The 24,924-nt window shown below is 42.7% G+C and overlaps 2 protein-coding genes across 2 annotated transcripts in view; both read left to right on the top strand.

The window, feature by feature from the left end:
* Positions 1 to 4,291: 4,291 nt before the first annotated feature.
* Positions 4,292 to 15,459, top strand: LOC116394682 (plexin domain-containing protein 1-like). The gene is made up of 14 exons (XM_031867947.1): positions 4,292 to 4,411; positions 10,296 to 10,462; positions 10,710 to 10,853; positions 12,878 to 12,947; positions 13,077 to 13,199; positions 13,277 to 13,395; positions 13,483 to 13,582; positions 13,910 to 14,005; positions 14,127 to 14,208; positions 14,291 to 14,351; positions 14,435 to 14,549; positions 14,693 to 14,728; positions 14,807 to 14,964; positions 15,073 to 15,459. The coding sequence occupies exons 1-14, from the start codon at positions 4,333 to 4,335 to the stop codon at positions 15,184 to 15,186; spliced, it is 1,464 nt and encodes a 487-aa protein (XP_031723807.1). The 5' UTR covers positions 4,292 to 4,332; the 3' UTR covers positions 15,187 to 15,459.
* Positions 15,460 to 16,118: 659 nt separating this feature from the next.
* The window catches only part of lasp1 (LIM and SH3 protein 1), a 23,223-nt gene continuing 14,417 nt past the window's right edge, over positions 16,119 to 24,924 (top strand). The window contains exons 1-2 of the mRNA XM_031867780.1: positions 16,119 to 16,448; positions 24,363 to 24,457. Of these exons, the coding sequence (XP_031723640.1) occupies positions 16,380 to 16,448; positions 24,363 to 24,457 (164 nt within the window). The 5' untranslated portion in view covers positions 16,119 to 16,379. The remainder of the gene's footprint in view (positions 16,449 to 24,362; positions 24,458 to 24,924) is intronic.

A 24,924-nucleotide genomic window follows, 5' to 3' on the forward strand; every position in this document is an offset into this window, starting at 1 on the left:
TACGATGTCTCAAAAGCAGTGTGGACAATATTATTATTGACTCACACCACACCAGGCAGTGGTTATTTACATTTGGTTCAATACGATTAGATTATGTCGCCAGTCGCGCAGGATTTCACTTGTATTTTCACAGGCACGAGGTTATTCTGTCCACTAGGTGGAGAAACGAGGCTACATTTGTGGCTACATGTACCCACAGACCGAGCTGTTATCTTACAGTCAAGTTAGAGCAAAAGAAATGCGTCGTTCGTGGTTGTACGTTAACACACAAAATACACGAAACACAAAACGCTCTCTAATCTGTCGCCATTGTCGGAAGGGTGACGTCATTTGTTTTGCGCCTGCCATAATCGTTATTATTGATTGTTGACAACTATACAATCCATTTTATGATGTGACAACGCTTTGCTTAGGTTTAGGTACAAAAAGAGACTTGTGTTAGGTTTTGATCTCACGGACATCATGGTATTAAACAAGGTTTAGTATTTAGGTTAAGGTTAGGAGAAGCACAGTTTACCTAAATGCAGTGGTGGAATATAACTAAGTACAGTTAGACTATAGCCAGACTTACTTTGGTACAATTTTAAAGTAACTTTGCTGTACTTAACCCGAGTATTTCCATTTTATGCTTCCAACGCTACATACTTCCAAGTTACTCCACTACATCTCAGAGGTAAATATTGCACTTTTTAATCCACCAACGTTACATTTGTATGACACATTTAGTTTCTATTTCCTTTGCAAATTTGGATTATTGATACAAATATGAAATCAACTAATATATTATAGGTTAGTAACCCAGCAGTAGGCTATACAAAGTAATTCCAATTAGCTCCATCATCAAACTAACATCACTTGAGGTGGATTTATGTCTTTAGGGACAGCCATATTGATATTAACTGTAATTGTGTAAATGAGGGGTGCTTGATGTTTGTTGAGTTGCCATTTTCTTTTTTTTAGAGCTAAATACGTATCTTCTTTCACTGACAATATGGGAAATCAGAATTACCTTTATTGACCAAGTATATATGTTGACACATATCAAGGATGAAGCAAATATGGACATACAGCTAAACAAAAATATCAAGCAGAACAAATTCAAGCACACTTAAACCTATAGCTATTATATACAGGACAGAGCTGGACAACAAACTATCTATATACGGGTCAGCTTGTGTTCTACATAAAGTCTGAGCCAAGGAAGGAAGGAGCTCCTCAAAGAACTGGAGGAGGCTAGAGAGCAGGTGGCCCGTCAGAAGAGCCTGAAAGAAATCTTCACTAACAAAGAAAAGGCCACGCGTGATGAACTGGAGATGCTTAAGAGGGCCAGTGACCCAGAGACCATGCTCACCTTTAGGATCGCCACTGAAGTTCAGAGCACCACCAAAACAAAGAAGAAGAAGGTGCTTGAAAAGGACTATGAGGACCTTGAAGTGTCTCAAATCATCAGCCAGCAGAAGTTCTCAGCCGAGCTCCAGCTTGAGAGAGAACACAATGCAGCTCTCCAGCAACAACTTAAACAGCTCAAACTTCAACATCAGCCCAACCTGAGCAATGAAGATGAGCTCAAGCTTGAAAGCATGAAAGAAGTCAGAGGACCTGGAGGCCACAAAGCAGCTGATGGCTGAGAAGGATGCTCTGGTTCAGCAGATGAAGGAGGAGATCCAGACCCTACAGATAACCGCCTCTGAGAAAGAGAAGATGTTTTTCAAAGACTTGGAGGACCTGAAAGATGAACAGGTCTCAAACAACCAGGAGCTGGTCACTAAGCTCCAGGCAGAGGACGAGGTCGGTCAGGGCCTCCGAACTGAACTCAGCCAGCTCAGAGAAGAGCACCAGGACAAGATCAGAGAGCAGGAGAAGGAGAAGGAGGCTCTTGAAAATGAGGTGGAGGAGATGAAGGCTAAGCTGCAAATTGCTGAAACTCTCAGTGGTTGTCAGGAGGAGACGGTGAAGCAGCTTACCACCGAACTGGAGAGACAGGTGATCGAAAGAGACTCTCTCCAGAAACAAGCGGAGACAAATAAGCTCCTAGAGGAGAAAAACAGCACCCTGCACGAAGAAGTGAGGGAGCTCAAAGCGGCTCACTGGATCTCTGCTGAGAACTTTTCTTGATCGACTATCAAGAAAAGTTCTCAGCAGAGATCCAGGTTGAGAAAGATAAAAGTGAAGTTCTCCAACAAGAACTTGAGAAGCTGAAACTTTCAAATAGGATCAATCTGAGGTATGAAACTGAGCTCGAACAAATATAAATAAATGTTTGCCTGTTTTGTTGTATTTTTTTTTCGTACCGTTGAGTTGATGACAAAGCATTCCTCTTGTGTTGGGTCTCTACTGGACTCGTTTTTTAAAGAATCTGCTACTTTATATATTTATTCATTTTATTCTATCAGCTTACAAGTTCCTCTACTTTTAAACAACAAACGGTTCAAAGGTGAAAAAAAGCTGTTTATCAGTGGTTTCAAAAATAAACTGAAAATGACTCCTATATTCTGCCAGCTCCTTGGTTTGGTTCACTAAAACTGCTGAAGTTTACAAAAAGACTTAGGTCATGATTAAAGAAACAAGATAGATAAGCTCTCACAGCTGTGCAGCATGTATGAAGCTGGAACCAGCAGTGGGAAACAGCCAGCCTGGCTCACTACCTACCAGCATCTCTGAGGCACCAGCAGTGTGTGTGTGTGTGTGTGTGTGTGTGTGTGTGTGTGTGTGTGTGTGTTGAGCCTAAAGACAGTTTTCGATGTTGTGAAAGCGGTTCTCTTTTAACCTGGCCATATTGCCATGCCAACTTGCTGCTGCAGACCCAACCAGAGCCCTGTGCTATGGAGCAGGATTTGGGATTAGCAAGTCATTTCAGGGTTAACCCTGCGGTTTTACGGTCCTACGGCGGTGGTTCACTTCTTAGCGGGGTAGATTGGTAATTAATGCTGCACACCTAACCTGTTCTGGAGCAGTCTCAAATATACTACAGAGCGTTGGATCCACACTAAAAGTGTATTGTTATTATTATAGTAATAGAGAGATGTGCAGACCATGATTTTGAAAATAATTTATTTGAGAACATCTGGTGCCCAAATGTAGCACTGAATGAAGAGAAGCAGATAATACAATGCCTGAACAATAGATTGTGGTCGCTATAGACTTCCACTGTAGAGTTAGTGACTTTGAAATGTGCTTGGACCCTAATTATCTAAAAGAAATGTGATTTATCTCTTACTGATAGAAATTAAAGAATGTGCATGTTGATGAAATAATCGTAGTCGAATCATGATAGGTCTCTATACAGTAAGGTAGAACTCTGTTATGACTCCTTTCCTTTTTTCCTCACTAATCTGCCTCTCCTTATCCAGATATTGGCTTTTACCTGGATTCACCTCATCAGTGCAATTCATGACAGAACAAGCGATCCGAGCGTTGTGCTCAGTAAGTACAGCATCTTCATTTTCACAGAAGAGGGAAATATAAAAGATGTGACAATGATAGTTATTACAACCTCTGTGTTTGTTTAAACCTCTCCACAGAATCCACACCTGCTGCTGGGCCAAATGCACGTTGTGTTTATGGTCTGTATTATGAAATAGGGTGCCGATTGCCTTTCCAGCTGTGAATCCAATAAACGCTCAGCTGCCTTTTTTTTGCCAAGGATTCCGTGTTTGCTCTGAGAGCAGATAGAAATGAGTCAGCCACCGTGCTTGTGTAAAGTTCGCTTTTTGTCAGTTTTACATCCCATAAAAAACAAGGCTTTTACATAACTGCTGGAAATTAAACTGCGGCAGGGAGACTTTTCTGTTCCATGTGGGCCGCATATTGTTGTTAAGAGTAGAGACACAATGTTTTGGGGAACCATAAACAGACTTGACATGGAATGAGTAATATCATAACTAGCCCTGAGTTCAGCCCTGAGCATTGTTAGAATCATGATCACCGTGTCTAATCTAAGATGTCACATTTCACACTGCTGACAGTCAAACGCCCAGTGGATGGTTGGATGTTTGAATCGCAATCAATGAAACATTGCATAATGTTCTAAAATAAAAAAAATATTGTAACTCATTATGCAGGCTTGTAACATGTGCAGATGATAACATTTCCCCTTTCTGCTCTAAAGCCTAATCCACTCATCCTTGTGTCTTCAGTTAAAAACATGGGTGGTTTGTGGTGAGAGAGAGAGAGAGAGAGAGAGAGAGAGAGAGAGAGAGAGAGAGAGATTTGGAGGGAGGAAGAGGAATTCAGAGAAAACTTGTTTTTGCAAAGAGAGGAAGAGGAGGGAGAATAAGAAGGGAGCTGACACAAAAGCTTTTATTTTATTTTTTGTGTCTTCTTCTGGCCATCATGTGTTTCGGTTTGGTGATGCTTTTCCTCTGTGTCTCCCAAACAGAGCTGGCAAATGTTTGGGTTCAACATCAGATAGGTGAGCTGTGTGTATTTTTTTTCTTCCCTCCATCCTCATTGCTTTAACATTTCCATCTTTCCACCTGTCTGGTTTTTGCACCTGAAGTTTACAGGTCTTATTTTTTGCTCAGTTAGCACCTAATGTCTGTGCAGTTCAACTCTGCATGCAAATTGTTTTATTCTTAGTTAATATTCTAATGTATGTTTATGATAATGATGTGTGTGTGCAACTGTTGCTATTTCGACTCACTGTAAACTGCAAAACTTCACTAGGAGTCTTTATGGAGCAACAAATGGGCATGCCGTGCCCTTTTTACTTTACGCACAAAAGTGAATGACCTAGTTTACGATAAAGTGTTCAATAAAAATACCCTATTCCACAAGCATGCGGCTGAGTCTAAACAACAACCCACAAACAGCCTGTCTCAGGTTTAAAATTAGATACAGACTTTGTTTTTCTTCTCGCCTCCCTGCTAGACTCAGAAACTGTAAAGAGCCTTTTGATGCACATTTATCAGAAACCACATCTGTTTGATACGGTGCACAGTGGACGGTGTGTTTGTTTGGGACATTCATATTCAATTTTTTTTTTCTAACTCTGAGGAATTTGACTGGTCACTCTCTACAAACTCCCCTCCTGCCTTTTCCCTAAATGTCATTAAATCATCCTGTGCTCCTCGTGTTCTTCTGCAGAGTGAAATAGGTGCAGGAGGTGGTCATACATGTGCTTGCAAAATAAGGGGTCAGCTGTTATTGACCTGACACATCTTCCTTTCCTTCGCCAAATTTGCTCTTATCTCAGTCACTCAACATGATATACCGCTCAGATTTAAAAAAAAGGACTTTGGGTCTGAGGGAGACATCTACAGCATCACAACCAGACTGTAAAAACACGGAGCCCCAATGAAAATAAGTTGTGTACGCGTCAGTGACCTCAGTGTTTGGCCTCCTGTCTCTTGTCCTGCTGAGAGGCTTGTAGCCTGAAACTGATCCTGACATGTTGGAGCTAAACTGGGGGAAAAAAGGAGAATTTAAGTGACAAAGATTGTTTTGTAAGATTGGATGTTATTGCCTGTGGATCCCAGATTGACTTTATTATTGATAAAAGTCATGTGATAAACAAAACATGCTTGTGTTTTAGGAAAAGTAAAGTAAAGTGTTTCGCTGCCAACAGCTGAGCAACGTGCTCTTTGAATCATGTTGTACACTGGAACAGCGTTTGTATGGGAAATGTTTTTTCACCAGAACTCAGTGTCCTTTTCTCTTTTTTGTCTTATTTATTAAGATAAGGTTTTTGGCTTTTCCATGCAGAGATTAGGTTTCACCATGACAGAAGAAAACTGAGGCAATCATTGCCCTCATATTTTCTTAACAAGACTGGAATGTGTTGGTAATTGTATTGTGAAATGTGACTCTTAGGGATGTCATAAATTAAATTTGTCATTTCTTCCAGTTAGTTATTAAAGGAGGCTCCTCTCAAGGCCTTAACACCATGGTGAGAGTTGTTCAAATATGTCAGCAGCTCATATTCTGTGTTAGATAAATTCAAAGACATGCACCACATTGTCAGCTTCACAGCTATTTAATAATGGAGGTGGCAATGTTCAGTTAAATATGCATATTTCTTTCCTCAAATATGAATGAATCTCCAAGACCAAAGTGGCTTGATTATGTGGATGAAAACTTATTCGTGGAATTTAAACTAAAGAATTGCATATATTCAATTCAACCACAGGCCTTGAAATGAATGCATGTCTATTGTGGGTGATGTTGGGGAGTCTGTGCCAACTCGTCCAGCCACTGTTCAGGAAGGGTGTGTTCTCTCAGACCGCTCTGAGGTGACCGCTCACAGAAAAAGCTAAACGTCGTGGTTTCTGAAAGAGCGGGCAGAGGTCACTTCTCCGTCCGGAAACATCTGCTCTTTCATTGCCTACATTTGACCAAAAACCGGATCCTGTTTTACCCCCCCGAGTCTTTACATTTGTCATCCTGTGCTTCAGCGCTGCTCTCATTCGCTTCAGTTTGTTAAACTCTTACATCCTGAAGCAAACTGAATTGTGCAAACCTCATCTGTGTTCTTGAGCAGGAGCAGCTTTAACTAATGATGGTTCTTTCTTTCTGATTCACCAACACCATCGCTGGCATGAGTGAGGCATGGGTTTGGCTGCTGGACGCACCACACTGCTATTTCCCTAAAAGAAGAGCAGATGTACAAAAATAGTCCGGGTCCATCTTGATATTGATTCATCGGGTATTCTGTTACAAACTTAAAGTGATTTTTTTTTGAGGGAATAGATCAACGTGGGGGAAGAACATGTACTTCTATTTATAAATAATTTTCATGTAATCGTAAGGCCAAGTTTAATGTATCAATGTGTATTTCAGAGGAATCCAAAGATTAAAAATGTCACATTCTTTAAAAAAAACACACCAATTTTGACATGTTTAGAAGTATTTCTAACATGAAAATCACCCAGCAGTATATGAGCAGAGCTCCGAGTATTGCAAATAGATGAGTGGAGAGTGAGTTCTTGTCCGTTTCTCCTGGACAGCAGAGACGATATGACTCCCATCTCACTGTTTTGGTTCTGTCTCAGTGACTTCAATACTGCTGGCTGTGAGGCGGATGACCTGAGAAGATATTAGAAGCCACAGCTTCATGTTGGGCGTCTGCACCCCTCCCAGCTTTTATAAGACCAGAATGTTTATCTGCTGCACTGCAGACCTCGACAACTGTGCGCACGCCATGTCTCCTCTTACCTCATAGATGCCATAACAGGGCGGATCCGGCGCTCAACAATCACATATCTAAGTTTAATATACCAGATGTCACACGAATGCATTGACGCACCCCTTGATCGAATGAAAGAGGGGGAGAGAAACACTCCTGAACAAAAACAATAAGCGCCCTATGAGGTCAAGACATTGTAAATGACGCATTGCAGTTTTGATGGCTTTGGAAGACATCAGTGTTGTAATTGTGTGAATGCAGAGTGATGTTTAAAGCTGGCATCACCAACCAACGTCCCACACAGTCTGAACTCTGGGGGTTTGGAACAGGACATCGCTGAGCGCCCAACGGGCATGTGTTCCCCTCCCATGGTCAGGACAGAAATGCCAGCATCAAACCAACGTCGACTAACATTTCACTGGCTTGAGAGGAGCTGGACCGGGCGCTGGCAGCCAAAAGGAGTTGTTTAGCTAAATATCAGATTTCATATCCTTAAATGGGTTTTCTTGCCGATTATGCAGTTTTTTGTTAGGACAAATGCCCTGCTTTTTGTTTAACAAAGAGTTTGAGACTGTTCATTTTCTAAAAATGGCAGAATTTAAAGCAGCTGCCCAATTCAGATGGCAGGTCTGTCTGGTCCAACACCTGAATATAGAGGTGGTGTCTTTTCATGAGAACAACACAGTAGCCCAGACACCATTAACTAAAACAAGGACTTGGGCTGGAATTTATCTTTATCAGCGTACCATGTTTTTCACACCCATGTGAGCTACGCCCTCAACCCAAAACCTCAAGATCCAGCTTTATGGCAAACACTTTATTGAATGGCGCCATAGTGTTTAATTATTTTGCATCAAGCAAAAAAACAGTGCCGACAGAATTAGTATTTTAGCCACAAGCAAATTGTTTCACCATTACCTACATCACTAATCAATGCACTGCATGAGAGAAAGGATGTCATTAGTATTTATTTGACTATGGTGTGTCAGATGGGAGCAGCCTTAACTGGTGGCTTTAAAGGAACATGGCACTGATCATGAGAAAGTATGTTTTCCATGTCAAATGCTTCCTAATTTCCTCTTTCGCGGTAGTTTTTCTCTTTGTAGGGGTGCAGATATTGCAGGTTTGTAAGTTTATCAACGTTAAAATGCCTTTTACACAACGCGTGTCTAAATCTCCACTCGGCCCCATACTCGCTTGTTCGTCACTTAGAAGGCCCACGAGGGGGGCGGGTCATTCCTGCTAGTGTTAGCTAGCAGTTAGCATGATGTGGGGAGCTAGCACACACTTTAACGCACATGTAACAGTGAAGATCGACAGTTAAATGTAAGGTTTACAGGTGTTTGAGCTCGGGCTTCCTGGCCCGACAACGAGAGAGTCTGGTAGGGTCACCCTGCTCAGTTTTTACTCTGCTCAGTTACATAGAGTCCCGACATGAACACACCGGGGCAACAGAGCCGAACTCTTTGCGGCAGCACAAGCTGACCACGGCAGGAGATTCCCGGTGTGTCTGAAGGGACACTGAACACGACGGAGTGATTATCGTGGCTTTTTTTGTTCGTAAACGTTCCCAGCGTCGCTTCAAACCCCTCCTGTAGTTCACTGAAAAGCCAGAAAAAGAAAAACAGCAAACGTTAAGTACAGGAGGTCGCCCGGATTTAGGGTTAGATGAGACACTCCGTACGTAAAGAAGCGCCGTCTGGAGGCTTATATAGGATGCGAGGTGACGTCACCGCTCTGTACCGTAATGTACCTAAGAAATACCGCGTGTTGCCCTAATGTTTTAAAAAAGACGACGACAGATAAATAGATGATATGCAATATTACATACATGATCTGGCATGCTTCTGTCGCTAAGTCCTGGTTTCTACATTTTTAAACATCCATAGCTGAATTAAGACATGTTATATCTGGCAAGATTCACCCTCTAAATGCAGTCGTGAAATGTTACTGAGTATTTCCTCAAATGCTGTACTTTATTTGATACCATGATGACGACTGACTGTTGTTCAATGTTGGTTGTATCATTTGAAATGTCTCCAAAATAAGGTCACCTGAATTAAAAAAACAATAAATATGTCCTGCCATGTTACTGCCATTATGAAGTTTTCAGTTTGTTTTTTTATCAACTGGCTTGTGAAAATAGAGGAAGTGTGGAAATCCTTCAACGCAAACAAAACGTTTTTCAAAACTTGTTGTTTTTATAAAACAAAGAGGAGCAGATTTGTTTTGCGAAATTCAAATATATATTATAACCTCGCTGAAATGGCAGACTTTCTGAATTATTGATTAAGAATGCATTCTTTGGTCATTGCGTTTTACACAAGACAACACTAACAAGTTTGTTTTTAAAATAGTGCTAAGCATCTAAAAACATAGACCTTTTCCCTCCTAAAACAACATAGAAACATTTAATATTTAAACATTTAATAGATTCAATTTCCATCAACCAGCTTTTACTCAAAAAAGCTTTCTAAGCCTGCATGGCCTCTGCTTTGTATACTATCAACATACATTTCTCTTGGGTGCTCAGTCAAGACATTCTAGCTCCAAATGTACAGCTGTATCAGTGACCGAGGTTATGCAACGACCAAGATGTTTAGATCCACGTCCAAGTTTCGGTGCTCATACAGCATTTTCCACACTCAATAACAAAAAATCTCAGGGTGATGCTAAAATAAACTCTTAACATCAACTCGGAATATGTGGCTTTCAATGTGTGGCTTTAAAGAAAGACAAGCCATCAATTAAAACACACAGAAGTTTAAAACAAAGCCTACCGACACCACTCTGCTTACTAGATATGGTCTACATTGTTTGTAGGATTTGACAGCTCCTTCTGAGCATCACAAAATGTTATATGTATTCTCTCTGTCTTCTTTCAACAATGTCTTAAACTGACAAGGCTAAGACTAACGATATCAAAGGCCACAACTGTAAACACTATTGTTAAGAGTCTGAATAAAACTGAAATGTATCCCGGCAGCGTGCGGTACTGCTGCCAAGGTAAAAAAAAAAAGAGCTTTTGTGTGCTTTCTCTTCCTCTTATATTAAAATGAGTCTTTTAATCAGCAGATTTAGAATTTGGCATAGAAGAAAGTTGCAAGTGCTCATATCATGACATCCCACAATGACCATAGCACGCTAACCTGATGTTCATTATTTTGGACAGACAATTGGTACGGTGTGATGTCACAGCAGCATGGAGAGTCAACTGGAGGTGACAGTCATCCCTACGGAGTGCAGCGGTCATCTTCAGGCCACGCTAGGATAAGCAGGGCGGTCCTGGGTGGAGGACTAACCATCAACACCCTGCCAGACAACATGACACGCGTAGTGGTGAGAGCTCCACCACAGCGTTTCCTATGACTGTAATGATGTGCGGCGTTTATTTTGCTTTTGGCTTTTGACACGTTCTTTTTGTTTTAGTTGGAGATAAACACTGCTTTCTTTTGGAAATACATGTTTACATGTTTCCACTCATGACAGCATGCGATTTAACAGACTGGACTCTTAATGCCGGCATGACACACTCCCTCAACGCCCATCACACCCTCTGATCCACTGTGTTTTTCTTGTCTGCAAGGAGGATTCTGGGAAGTATTACACATGGCGTAGCTTTGGCCCAGAAGACCAGCGCACAGAGGAACTATGGGTAGACATGAATGACGTCTGGCATGGCCAAGTGAGAGTCCATGGCATTCTGTCAAACTCATACAATCAGGCTGTGGTGAGTCTCATACACACACACACACACACACACACACACACACACACACACAAAATGCATGCAAGGCCTTGCTTCCTTCGTCGGTTAAAAGGAATTAGCATTGTACTTTACCAAGCCACCATCAGAAATGGGTGACAGAGGGTGTGGCTCAGTGGTGGCGCATTTGACTACACATCAAATCTGGGTGCCCACCAATTGTGAAATCATTTTCGTTGTGCTTTCGGTGTATCTTTGAAGTGATCATACACACTGATCGCAAAATGTATGATTCCCATGTCCCGGGTGAGGGCTTAAGTGCTCAACACTTCAGTCATTTTAAGTACACAGACATTTACTGATTCTTTATTTGTTGAAGAAAAGACACCTGAATTTAAAGTAGATCATGCAATCTGCAACATGTGTTAACATTTCATCCATAAGGTTATTTAAAGCTGTCAATATGCAGTGGGATGTATTCTCCACCGGAGATGCACTCTCTCATTTAATGTGTTAGTTATTGAGAAACATTTTTATCTATGCTGATTATACTGGCTTTCAGAAAGTCTCCATTGGGGGGTATAGCTCAGTGGTAGAGCATTGGATTGCAGATTATGAGGACCCTAGTTCAACCTGGGTGCCCCCTAATTAAAGCATAAATCAGTGAAATAACAAATGAACTGTTTTGATGTTGTTGAGACACAGATAACGGCTGTTTACCAGTCAACGAGACATTCCAACACATTACCCTATACCATAGTAAACATATATGATGATCAGAGCTCTTATTTTATGTGTTAGTTATCCGTAAACATATAAATCTATATGGTCATTCCCTAGAGTATGTATAAACACTTACATTTTAGTGTTATTGTGGGCGTAGCTCAGTGGTAGAGCATTTGACTGCAGTGAACCCCAGTTTAAATCAATCATCATTAAAATGGTCTTATACTAGGCCATCAACAAGAGGTAATGTACGGTAGTTGTTGTATAGCTCTGTGCATTTTGCAGATGAAGAGGTCTGTGGTTTTAATCCATGTGCACCCTGCTTGTGAAGACATGTTTTTCAATATTTGGATTTTCAAAGTGCTGTGTCATATGTACTTTCTAAAGTCACCCCTGGGATATGGACACAAACCGGGACTTTTCCAAATTTCTATCAAAACTAATCAGTGAAATGGAGTGCAAAATGCCAACACTGCAGCAAGTATACAAGTACTGTACACAAACAGCTAATTCGGAAATTCTGCTTGCATGTTATGTGACAGCAAGCCAGGATGGAGTTCAGTCTGAAACATAAGGTACCACTGCTAGAGGAGCTCAAGGGACTGGGAAATGTTGGTAGATGCCAAGAGCTACATGCCGTGCCAGAGGCTGCCCATGTTTTAACCTCTGTTGTCCAACACCTGACACCTGTGTAATACATACAGCTCACTTTAATATGGGAAGGCATTCTCCAAGTGGAAACAGTACTTTGGCTTTTATAGAAACATCCAATCCAGGTTACATAGTTGGGGAAGGAACAGTTTTTACATCAGATTATAAATTGATGAAGCTAAGGAGAAAAACGTGCTTGCAGTTTGCTAAAACAGCAGTGAAGGTTATCGTGTACATCAGTTTTCCCATTTGCTCTACTGATCTCGAGACTGATAAAATTATGTTGAGAGTGAATCATAGTGTTGAAGATCTCAGCTAGCAGAATATCTGTTTTGAAAGGTTCCCGCCCGGTAACCTCAATGACCCGCTGCAAGTTGTGTCTATGTGGTTTAACCAGATCATTGCAATATAGTTCAGTATGCCTGCTAGTGTACATGTCGCTGAGCTAACTGTGTACAATGACGACATGGGGGTAGAGCTCAGTGGTAGAGCATTTGAAAAAAATACATATATAAATGAAACAAAACATAGTTTTTACGTCAACATTATGCATTTATTCTCCTCATTCCTCCTTCTTTAAGAGCTGGTGAGGATACTTTGTGCCATAGAAAGATCAAAATATAAGCTCAATGTCTAATTCTTTCTCTCTGTCTGTGTCTATCTCCTTGCAGAAGGTTGCCCTGTCGTTTGACTTTCCTTTCTACGGACATTACCTGAGGCAGATCACCATAGCAACTGGAGGTACTTTTTGATTTTATAGCAGATGTTCAAGTGACCTTTCCTGCACATGTTCACAGCAGAGAAGTGTTTTTTTGCGGGCTAACAAGTCTTACTCGGGCCTTACATGTTCTTCCGTCTGGCCATTTTCAGGGTTTATCTTCACAGGGGAGATTACTCACCGCATGCTGACTGCCACACAGTACATCGCCCCTCTAATGGCTAATTTTGACCCCAGCTACGCTAAAGAATCCACTGTGCAATACCTGGACAATGGTGAGATACCAGCTCATATATGAACACATGTTGTCTGATTACTTGTCTGACTCCTGTTTGATCTTCACTCCTTTCAGGTGAGGTGTTTGTGGTCCAGTGGGAGCGGGTCAGACTCCCCGGAAAAGAGTCAGAAGGCGTCTTTACGTTCCAGGCTGCACTTTACAGAACAGGAACCATCACGTTCAGCTATCGAGATGTGAGACACACGTCTGTGCTCTTCTAAACTTGCTCTCTTCCCTTGTGCTGAATGCGTAAGCGATTCCTCTTTTTGTGTGTTCATCAGATACCTCTGTCATTAGATGGGATTGGTTCAGCTGAGCATCCGGTAAAGGCCGGTTTGTCTGACGCCTTCATGGTCACGGAACCTTCTCCTCAATCACCAGGTCAGCAGTAATATTAATGCCGGTCCACCTATGTAGAGAGAATCAGAGAGTTTTTGGGGATTTGGGGTATTTAAGCCTGTGATATCTCTACCACAGGTCTGAGTCAATGCGTTAAATGAACACACGTCTTTTATGTTATTATCTCTGTTGCACATATTCTTTATACTGTGAACATTTGCCCACCCCATATTTTTATGTTATATTTACGATTCTTGACTTTTGTAGTACTTTTTCCTTTCTGTACTATGTTTATTGTTAACGACCAAATAACAAAGGAAATTCCTTGTATGTGAAAATCTGCTCGCGATAAACTTGATTCTGATTCAGATGCCCAACAGCGGACGATTCATGAGTACCATCGGGTTGAAATAGACTCCACAAAGATCATCAGCTTCTCTGCTGTCGAGTTCACTCCACTGCCTAGTAAGTGATCCTCATCCCTCATCTTTAAAGGATTAGTTTCAAGTAATCAATACGTTAGACTGCATCAACATTCAAGCAATACATCTTCTGTTGTTGTGCTTGTCTCCTTCTCTCTGTTCAGCCTGCCTGCAGCATGACAGCTGCGAGCTCTGCCTGTCATCCAACCAAACATCCAATTGTAGCTGGTGCAACGTACTCCAGAGGTGAGTGGGACACTACGGTAGCCCAAATGTCCATATAGCAGCAGTTCTATTACTTATAAATATACATCTTGTGTGTTTTCAGGTGTTCAGATGGCATGGATCGACACAGGCAAGAATGGTTGGACTATGCCTGTTCAGAAGAGGTACTGCTGGACGTCAGTTATAAATATATCGGATTATTTTCCATTTTTGAGACTCATGCATCTGTTATGTTGTATACGGGCAGAGCAAAAATGCAACCTGTGAGGATTACTCCAGGGGTGACAGCTCCACTGGTTCCTCTACCACACCCGAGACGGAGAACGTGTCCTCATTGACTCCTCTACAAAAAGGTTGTGACGGTGAGGCTGAGCTATTTATTTTTCCAGAATGGTATACAGTACCGTATCGTGTATGCAGTATTTCACCACATTTTTTTCGCTCAATAAAAACTGATTCTGCCAGGAAATAAGTATGGAAATGACTGCTTTCTGTCTTTTCTCAGATGAGACCAAACCTCACATATTTAAGACCGGCAATGGTGAGTTAATACCTGTAAGTGCCATTATAGTTAAGCCTTATGAAGGGAGATAATTTTGGGGCTTCATCTTCGATACAGACGTGAGGACAGATTCTTCGACCAAGAGTGAGGGGTGGGCCAACTCAGGCGTGATAGTCGGTATAGCAGCTGCGCTGGTGTTACTTTTGGCTCTGATACTAGTTGCTCTTTACATCAACTACCATCCTACTGCTGCATCACCACTTTACCTCATCCAGGTGAGCATTGAATGCGGCCTACACCTGCCCCGACAATAGCCACGACAATAGCCATGCTTTAATTACACATGTCCACACAATTTTTCTGTGCTTGATTTTTTTTTTTAGCGACGCAACAACTACTGGCCGTCTTTGAAGTTTCAGAAGCAACACCCTGGTTACACAGAAGTGGAAGGAGAAGGTCGTGAAAGAGACAGCATTGTAGAAGCTGGGCCATGTTGAAATGATGGATAAATATTTGCATTGAACTGATTTCTACAAAAATTCAAATATATAAATTTGTCCATGTCTCCATTGCAAAGCGTTGGCGTAGATTACAGTTGAATGTTATACGATATTGAATGGTTTCATTGGAAATGTATTTCTCTGCTGTAATAATGTGTTTCATTTCATCCTCATTTTTAAACATTATCAAATTTTGTCTGCAATTAATTGTGCAATGCATGCCACAAGGTTGGGAACCTTAGATAAAATACATATGCTGTTTGACATCAAACAAATAAAGATCTGGTTGGGCTTCAGTTTCACTTGCTGTTACTTTTGAAGGTGGAGTTGATTCTTTGTAGTTTCACCTTTTGTTTTTGCAGGAACATACTACACAGTTCCTGAAGTACTCAAGCCTGAAAGGCTTTGGTGTTTTTTTTATGTCAGATTCAGCAGCACTTGTTGCTGTACATGAAAGGGGTGAACATCCCAAAAGAAAGTGATATGTCAATTTGTGGGAATGCAGACAGTACAGCTCTTTTGTCAACAGGTGTCAGCCTAACCAAATGTATCACATGGACATCAAGTAGGACATGCAGTGAACGTGGCAGATGTGTACACATTTTGAATTGAGATCACTGGATTGGTAAAGCCCCAAAAACCTGCAACAATGAAGATGATCGCACGCGTTTGCTATGCGAGCACAGATGGGACGAGGGCAGACATGTGGGACATGCACAAGGGTCGACCTGGATTTATTTACACCGACACACAAGTGGGATTGTGTTGCAATACACAATACTTGAGCCTCAGTTAAATATGTACAATGTATAGACGGCCTAGTTCCTCTGAAATAGTGATCAAATCTTTCTTCCAAGTGAAACAATTAACTTCCCACACTGCCTCTTCCCTTTCTGATCGGACACGCGCAGTCGAGGGAGGAAGAGAGAGAGAGAGGGGGGGGGGTGCGCGAAGCGGGAGCGCGCTTTCCGTGTCTGGTTAGTGGACTGACAGCCAGCTGTGCGGCTACAACGACAACAACAACCTCCTGGATTTGCTACACACACAACTAGATTAGTGTCGGTCTGCTACTGGTCACATTCGTACACTATATAGCTAGTTTCTGAAGTGAGGACTCGACAGCACAAAGCTACAAAATCGGTATCATCGGCGGTTTCCGTGCTAACTAGCTAGAAGAGCATTCCTCCAACATGAATCCGTTGTGTGGCAGATGTGAACAAGTCGTTTACCCCACGGAAAAAGTGAATTGTCTGGACAAGGTAAGACCACCAGAACGCCGTCTTACTTTGTATTCTTCTTTTATAAAACAAGCGCTATACGCCGCCCTCCCTTTTGTACACTGGCCGCACGTATTTCTGCTCAAAATGACACCGTTCACATGTTTTTTTGTGAATGAATTCAACACCCCGACAGGAACAGGTATGTCGCTAGCAAGCTAACGGCTAGCTTAACGTCTGGAAGGCGGTGGCACAGGGGCGCGGAACGGAAAGGAAAATACACTTTATCGTGTGGATGACGGTCTACTTTAAGAAAGCAGAATGTGTATTTTATTTTTTCACCGGACAATGACTCAAGGCTACGAAATGGATTCACCCTAAAAAAAAACCAGCGCCTTCACGGTGCTTCCGACAGCCTCTGGTTCGGGCCTGGCTGAAGAAAACTGATGAATAACGTCAGCTAACGCCTCTAACCTGGTCTAGAAACTCGAAGTCTGTATTCAAAGCGGTTACCTTAACACATATTAAACGATACGGGGTTTCTCACTGAACACTAGTCTCATAATAACCAAGCTTTTCGCGGGCAGCGTGGACTGATAAAGACATATCCGTGTCCAATACACCGGTTAATCCAAGTCAGGGATCATTGGTGGAGCCTCCTGGATTAGTTTTCAGTCAAAAGCAGGAGCGTAATCTCAGCCAAGGTGCTAATCTCATCAATTTGACCCTTTTAGTGAGTCACTAATTCACATGTGAGCTAACATTTGAGTTAACACAGGCACAGCATGTCTCTCTCCTGTCACCACTATGAGGAGGTAAAGGTGATCATGGTTTGATTATTGCATGTATTGAATGCTCTCACTGTAACTTTTCAACAAGATGCATGTAACACACTCTATTTACTATGTGGTTGGGGTCTGCAACGTTTAGCATATCAATAGGTATGTTTTTTTTTGTTTTTTTTTTAACCAAAGCAGGTCTTTGAGCAAGTAGATTATTTGTCTAATGGACGTCAGCTATTGAAAATCAATGCCTGCTGGGACTTCTTTATCTGTTTGGGGTGGACCGACAATAAAGGTGGATGAAAGAGCACATTATCTAAAGTAACATCAGCTCTTGATTGGATGCATTATTGCTCTCTGCATGGATGTGTTCTTGAATGCACCATGACTAATGTTTTCCCAGAGTGCTTTGGACTGGAATTGATTTCTCTCAGAACCCCACACTCTTCACGCAGGGCCCCTTAAACAAATATGAGTCACATTAGCATGTTGGCAGGCTGGTATCGCCACAAGTACGGCCCTCTGTGTGCTTTGGTTATCTTTGCCTGAAGCAAGAGTGCATTCCAGCACACGGACACTCCCATAAAATGTGCTCTGTCAGATGCCTGCTGTGCCGTCTCCCTGCTCCGAACCGAGCACAGGAGAGAGTAGTCTGTCTTTGCTGCCATTCCGCATCAGCGCTCACACCTTCAGACACGCCAAAACACAACCAACCCTTCTCCCTTCTCCGTGGAACACACAAACACCGCTCTTCTCGTTTGTTTAAAGCAGCTGAGCCCACACTGGCTGGGGTTTGTCTGCTAGGCTAGCTCAGGTGAAAGCAGGGGGAATGGAGGGTTCTCTAGATGAATGCCTTTTACCTGACAGGCTTCATCTATAATATCCCTCTTTGGTGTGTGTGTGAGTGTGAGTGTGTGAGAGAGAGAGAGAGGCTGAGCCACAGAGGCCTGTTTGTCTGTCAGCTGCATTCCAGTATAGTCGGGGCTGGGCCCAGCACATGTAAAGACAGGAAGTGCATGTCAGTTGAGGCTCTTGTTCTCGTTCGTGGCGGTTTAGCCGTTATTTGTCTTACTTTCAGGCCTAAAAATACTTGTTGATTGTAAGAGCTGCTTATTTGGCTCAAGTCTCAGGCTTCATATCTTTCAGGTTAGCTTTTTGTAGCTGTTGAACTTCAGCCAGTGAAACTCCCAACGAGGAAGTGGTAGTAGGTGAATGACATAAACTGTATTTACCAGTGCCTTTTATATATAAAGCTTACCAGTAAAACTGGTCACATTTAGGTTAATGGGCGATGTCGGAAGAAGAGAAGTGATTTGTGTGTATCTCTGTTAGATTTGTAGCTATTTCCAGCACTCAGGAAGTGTGTATTGTCGAGATAAATAGAGAGGTTGGTGTAGAGTGGTTCTCTGCTGGAGTGTCTGTGTACTTAATATCTCTACGAGCTGTATATTGCATGTCTGAATCACAGAGAGCCTGTTCCTACCTGCAGATGAAGAGTCCTCCTATAACTCTCCACCAGATTTGTTAATATTTAACTGTGCTATTATGCCGTCGATTATGGAGCGGTGTAACCGGTTCCTGCATAGTAAACGGCCATTATTTCAGTGAACATAGTATTTCGCGGTCTATAAATAATGCGAGAAACGTGACACGTTCCGACAGCTCGTCCTTTTTAATAAGTAAGTATGAAGCGCAAACATTGCTACTGGCTCTTCGATGTATGTTTAATATGTTCGCAGTGTCAAAACATCTCAATATTGGCGAGATGTCTTCAGAGGCGAGACCTGTTTGCTTGTTTCAGATACATTTTTTTTTTTTTTTTAATGCAACAAAAGATCTCCCACATGGCACCGAGTATCCTAGAGAAGACACGGCCTCACTGACATCAAAACAGTCCGTGAGTGGAGAAGAAAGTCAAGGATGCAAGGACAGAACCCAAAGAGGAGGTTATTTTCTTTACGTCGGCATGTGGTTGAAGGCTTTTAAAATGCAGACGGGCCAGAAGAAAACCACTCTGCTGTTATGCTCTTCACAGAACAATCAATTACAGCAAAGAACAGCTAAAGTTTTGTGCTCCAGCTTTCACAGCTACGACTTGGGTGCATTGTTTTTAATTTTTATTATTATTTAGCTAACAAATTGGCTTCAGTGTTATTTGGCTTCAGTGCGGGGTTTCTGTTTGAGATGTGAGACTCGATTGTACTGGTGCCTCTCAATCACAGGAAATTGCTTGAAATTGGGGTTAAAGGTCAGAAGAGTACAGTATGCTTGTTGTCCAGTCTTTACGGCATGAAGGCGCTGACGTCGTGCTTAGTCATGTAAAATCAAATGCATAAAAATTGTTCTTATGAGACATCATTAAAGCTGTTATTCTCTTAGAACAGTGTGCTCCGTAGAATAACTTATTCACTGTTTATATTACTCGCATATGTTATAATGATTAATGTTACATCTTATATTATGTTAATCACGGATGATATTACATGTCCTGTTTTTAAACGGGGAGGTTTTTGTTCTCGGATGGTCTGGTGTTTTTAGAGGAATCTGTCTACCGCCTTGTCTATATTCAGACAGATTATTCTGAGAGCTGATTCATGTCGTCCAGAATGCCACTAGAGGTGAGGAATTTGTCCGGCCACCACGAGACACCTCCTCTTTTTCTTTTTTTTTTTAAATGACTCGCATTCACTAACGCACATTACAGTCAAAATCAGCCGAGGTTTTGACTCCACAGTTAGCAGCAAGCTACTTCTCCTTTGTGCGTTTTTATCAGGAAGAGGAACTAGCGCACATGTTCTGTTTCTCTCTCGATGTGTTGCAGCTTTATTCACACCAGCACAATTACATGGTCCGTCTATGCTCTGGTTTAATATAACGTCACCTTTACCGTGCTCACCTCATCGTTTTTGTTATTATTAAAGTGTGGCAGGATGTGTATGTTAGTCCAGAGTGGTCACAAAAATGGTGTTAAGCGTGTACTGTACTCTTGCATAGCATGTCTGTTCACATCACTCCGTCTGCCTGCTGGCCAGCAGCTAAGCCCCTGGGCTTGGGTAAGAATTAATGGCATCAGGTAGGGCAATGATTAATTAACCAGCATGCTTTAATGAGTTGGTTTGCTTTATTAGCACCAGCCAGATGTGGGCAGTGTGTCTGTGGGCAGTGTGTCTGTGGGCATGTACCGCTTACGCAAGAATAGTCTTTCACATGTTAGCTGCTGTAATGGCCCACCGTGTGTGTGTGTGTGTGTGTGTGTGGGTACGGTGGGGCTTTTAATATTTTGGTTGAAAATAAACAGTCAAAGAGCCATCGCAGCGTCTTCAGAGGCCTCATCAGCCACAAAGTGGTTTGGACTGAAGTGATTTGCTGCTGATTTGACCAAACTTCTGAAAGATTTCATCAGGATCCCTCAGGATGTCCTTTAGTGTTTTCTAAGGCGCTTAATTTCTCTGATGCTTAATTTGGTGACTACCAGAAGACTGGATCGTGAAAATCCACTTAACGCAGCCTATAGATTGTTGTTTAGTTTCTCCTCATCTAAAATAACACACTATATTGTTCATTTAATGAGTATAGAAAATAACAGCAACCAAGTCCTGGTAAATTTGCCTGCTCTGAGTCACTTGGTAGGTACTTAAAGGGCGTGTCCATTATTTTCCGTTCATTATTTTAGGGTTTTATATCACTGTAAGAGCTAATATTAGGCTACAAAGGAACTATACGCATGACTTCACATCACACCGCTAAGCTTAAGGTGTAGTAGTGATCGGTGTGATGACATTTATTAGTGTATATTTACTGCCGTAGAACAAAACAAATCTGTTAAGCTTATGTCAACCACAGATGTGATTTCCGAAATGAAAAACCTGTTCAAAAAAAAACATCGACTTCAAGACAAGAGGGAACTGGAAACACAAAAATGCGAACTCGTCTCTGGGCTTTAGGAAAGGGTGCAGCCGGTGTTTCTGTTCAAATCAATGACGACGAAGGTTATGTCTGTGTCGCTATGTTTAGTGGACCAAACAAGGTGAGAAATCTGCCCAATGTAGATTCGACACTAATGCTGATGCAGTAAGCGGTAAATAGAAGTCACTTACATTTCCAATGAGTCGATGGATAGTATGTGAGAGCATGCTGCCGGTCACTACTCCTCCCTCTGTGTGTGATGTGTGTTTGCATACACGTTATCTGTTGGCCTCCCAGATAGCTGCAGGGTTTCAGTCCCGCTCATCTTGCATTTGAATCTCACCGAGAAGGGAAGCTGCAAGGCTGACTGAGCATTTTTTTGCTCTTGGATGGAGTCTTCCCTATTGACACACATGCATCGTGCACTGAGACATCATAACCTACATACAGACTGCACTACACACTATGTACGCATGCGGTTATCGCTCGCATTCGCATAAAGACGCCCACATACAGATGTGCCCTTGAGCTGCGCTGATGCAGGAAGACCGTGCTGTTTTTTATTGGTGTTTTATTTCTAGGGCTCCGTCTCTGCAGTGTCCTCATTTTTCAAGCTGACTGACAGATCCTGCCTTGGCACCCAGGAGCCAGGTTTTTCCTGGAGCTGGACAAGGCTAAGTGCAGAATGGCCTCTTGAACATCACGCATTTGGGATGTTTGTCGCCCTATACGTCGCTGTTTGTCCCTTCTTTCCCTTTGGCATCTATTTGTCGTAATCCTAGACCAAATCTAAGTCCCAGACCTTATATATGCCTAACAGATACTGCATATTTAGATTGTGTCTAGATTCAGACGGGATGGGTCTCAAATGCCTCTCCAGTGATTATATATCTGTGAGAAAATGCAACCACTGCTGAGTATATAAGTGTGTTCAGCCATACAGCGAGACAATATGCCTGCAGTGGTTCAATGCATACTGTATAAAAGTTAGAGTTCACCAGGTGGTCGTATTTGTAACGTGTCAGTGTATTTACATTTTGATATTCCCACTACGCTGCACATGTGGACACATGCTGCCCCGACCACCATCACCACATGTGGCCTGAGTTCATTTCAGCGCCTGTGTGAAGAGCTGCCCGGTCGTTGCAGTTCAGTATGAACCCGATCCCCGTTCACCTGAGAGGTCACTAGGGGTTGTTGCAGAGAGAATGCGGTCTGGGCTGGGCTTAGGAATTGTAATAGTTTTATGTAGATCAAGTGGGGTGGGGTGGGTTGTGAAGCATGCGTGTCGTGTTGGTAGTCTGCGAGACTGCATCTAGACCCTCGTCAATAGTGTGCTGAAGGGTTAAGTTCAGCAGGCTTGTTCTCTGGAATAGAACCCGCGGTCAATATTTATTCAGGGAAACAACAGGAGTGTCAAAGTCCACGCTCACCTTTCTCCGCACAGCAATTGCATTCACACTTCTCTATTGGTCCCTGGTTCATCATTATTACAGATTTTGGGGAAATGAGAACGGGACAACAGTAGTCCGTGGAGAATATCACGCCGGGCTGCTCTGCTACAAGTAGATGAACCAAAGCCAGTGTAGCGTGCAAAGATGGCTGCCACCATAGCTGCAAATCAGCTGAAGCTAGAGGAAATGGAATCTGCCTGCATGATGCTGTTGTTTGTAAAGGGATTTGGCTTTGCAGCAGTAGCCAGAACAATGGAGACGGAGAGAGCGGTGGGAAGAGCAACACGATGTGTCCCTCTGCAACTCCCTCAGGCCGCGATTGGGTTGTCGTGGGATAAGGAGTTTGCGTCGGACGGCTGTGTTTTGGCTGTGGATCACAGCTCCACCGAACAGAGCACCGGGCTCGGCCTCCTCTTTAGTATGCCTTAGTACAATATATGCTGGCTCCCAGCTACAAACACCCATGTCAAACACACACACACACTTGCCTGTTGTCATCTCATACCACCCCGAGTGGTCCGTTACATCCAGACAAGACTGTTTCTTAAAACCCGCCTGAAGCGATATTCTTGTTCGATAATGGAAGCAAGTGAGATGGCCACAGTGATGCATGTTTGGTCATGTTTCCCATACATAGCGCCGCCATGATTGTATCATCTGTCCATCTGCAGCTTTTTGCAACTCGGGCAACGTCAACATCCTGTTCATTAATTTCCAGCTGTAACACACGCTGTATTATCTGTAACTGTATCACTGCACGCAGGGAAATGATAGATGTTCCTGCCTGTAGTGTCTTATCCTGAGGAGACTGTGGACTCAAACTTGCGTCGTGTTTGTGAGTGAAACATTGACAAAGTGATGTTGTACTTGGACGTGCAGTTTTATCCTGTTTTGAATCATTTAGTTCAGAAGATGGATGTTTTGTGTGTGGGCAATTGGTGTAGAAGTGCTAAAGAGTGGGAGAAAGAATGAGGGTGATGACATGGCACCATGAGGCCATGTTAATAAGGACTCCCTCTTTCTTTCCCCTCCCATTCTTTCTCTCTCCGTGTCTTCGCACTCCTTTTCTCCCTTCCTTGACAATATAGCAGGAGCAGCCAGATCATTGCTTCAGTCTCTGGCGTTTTTCCTCTCTCTCACCCACCCCTCCCTTCCTCTTTGCTCTCTCCAGCTCCTCCCATTCATGTTTCCTCCCTCCTTCCAGTTCTTTTCTGCCTCCAATCCTCCCTCGATCCCTCTTTGAACCCTCAGGCCAGGAGAGGAAAAGGAAAAGCAGGCGGGTGGGTGGGAGTAGTGAGGGCGATAGAGGGATGGTGGCAGTACAGAAACATGCAGGCCTGCAGAGATGGGCGGACAGAGTCAAAAGGTGCATTTTGCACACTGAGCTCAGAGCAATAAAGGTGTGAAAATGGATGGAACTCACAAACTTTACATCTAGTTCCTTACTGCTCACAGCGGCGCAACTAGCCCCATCTTCTCATAAATAGTAAGCCCACAATTTGCTTGCAAAAGGGGACGTTGGTCTTCTTTGTAACCGTTCAGTGCCAGCAGCACACAAACTGCCGGGTTTCCACATCGCTTCACTTTTTTTTCTTTTTTTTTTTCACACAGTCTCAAACAGTCACTATTCTCGGTATCCCTGTGAAACCTCGAGGGAATAGAAAGTATTCAATTAGCTTTCCTGTGCTAGTTGCTGTTTTTGTGTGTGTTTGTGTGTGTGGTCCTTTTTTGGGTTCGCACAAAATTGTGAAACAAAAGTCTCAAATCTCTTCCCTTAACATTTCGTGTCTTCTTTGTCTCTCTGTTTCTGACAGTACTGGCATAAAGGATGCTTCAGCTGCGAGACCTGCAAAATGACCCTAAACATGAAGAATTACAAAGGCTTTGGGAAGAAACCATACTGCAATGCGTAAGTTGTCCCTCAAGTCATCATTCTGTGTCTGTCAGTGAGCATGTTTATTCTCGATTGGTTCAGCCTGCATCACAAAGACACTGACAGCAGTGTTTAATCTGTCCAGATGGAAATAGGGCCGTGTGTGAAATCATGTTGCAACCCAACTAAGGCCCCTCTCTCCCTCTGCTGTTTATCAGTGACTATTCCAGCCCCCCCCCCCCCCCAGAAAAAGCCTGTGTGTGGTGTGGGAAAGTGCTTCCCTCCTCCTCGGTGGGGAAGGGGTGGGGGTATCAACAAAGGAAATTCCTAAAGTTCCTTTACAGTGACAGAGGCGGACACTGAAAACAAGCATGTCCACTCACGCCCCAGAACATACTCACACACTAGAGGCTCATCAGGAATCCATGGAATCCCCCTCTGCCATTACTTATAATGATTTTGAGAGAGAGAGAGAGAGAGAGAGAGAGAGAGAGAGAGAGAGA

This window comes from Anarrhichthys ocellatus, unplaced genomic scaffold (genome assembly GCF_004355925.1).
Source record: "Anarrhichthys ocellatus isolate YVR2014 unplaced genomic scaffold, GSC_Weel_1.0 scaffold40, whole genome shotgun sequence".
Taxonomy (NCBI): Eukaryota; Metazoa; Chordata; class Actinopteri; order Perciformes; family Anarhichadidae; genus Anarrhichthys; species Anarrhichthys ocellatus.

Bases quoted from the DNA above. Each gene is read 5' to 3' on its own strand.
- LOC116394682 (XM_031867947.1), top strand. From the start codon at position 4,333: ATGTGTTTCGGTTTGGTGATGCTTTTCCTCTGTGTCTCCCAAACAGAG. The intron at 14,209-14,290 runs GTGAGTGGGACA...GTGTGTTTTCAG, and splicing joins TGGTGCAACGTACTCCAGAG to GTGTTCAGATGGCATGGATC. The intron at 14,352-14,434 runs GTACTGCTGGAC...GTATACGGGCAG, and splicing joins ACTATGCCTGTTCAGAAGAG to AGCAAAAATGCAACCTGTGA.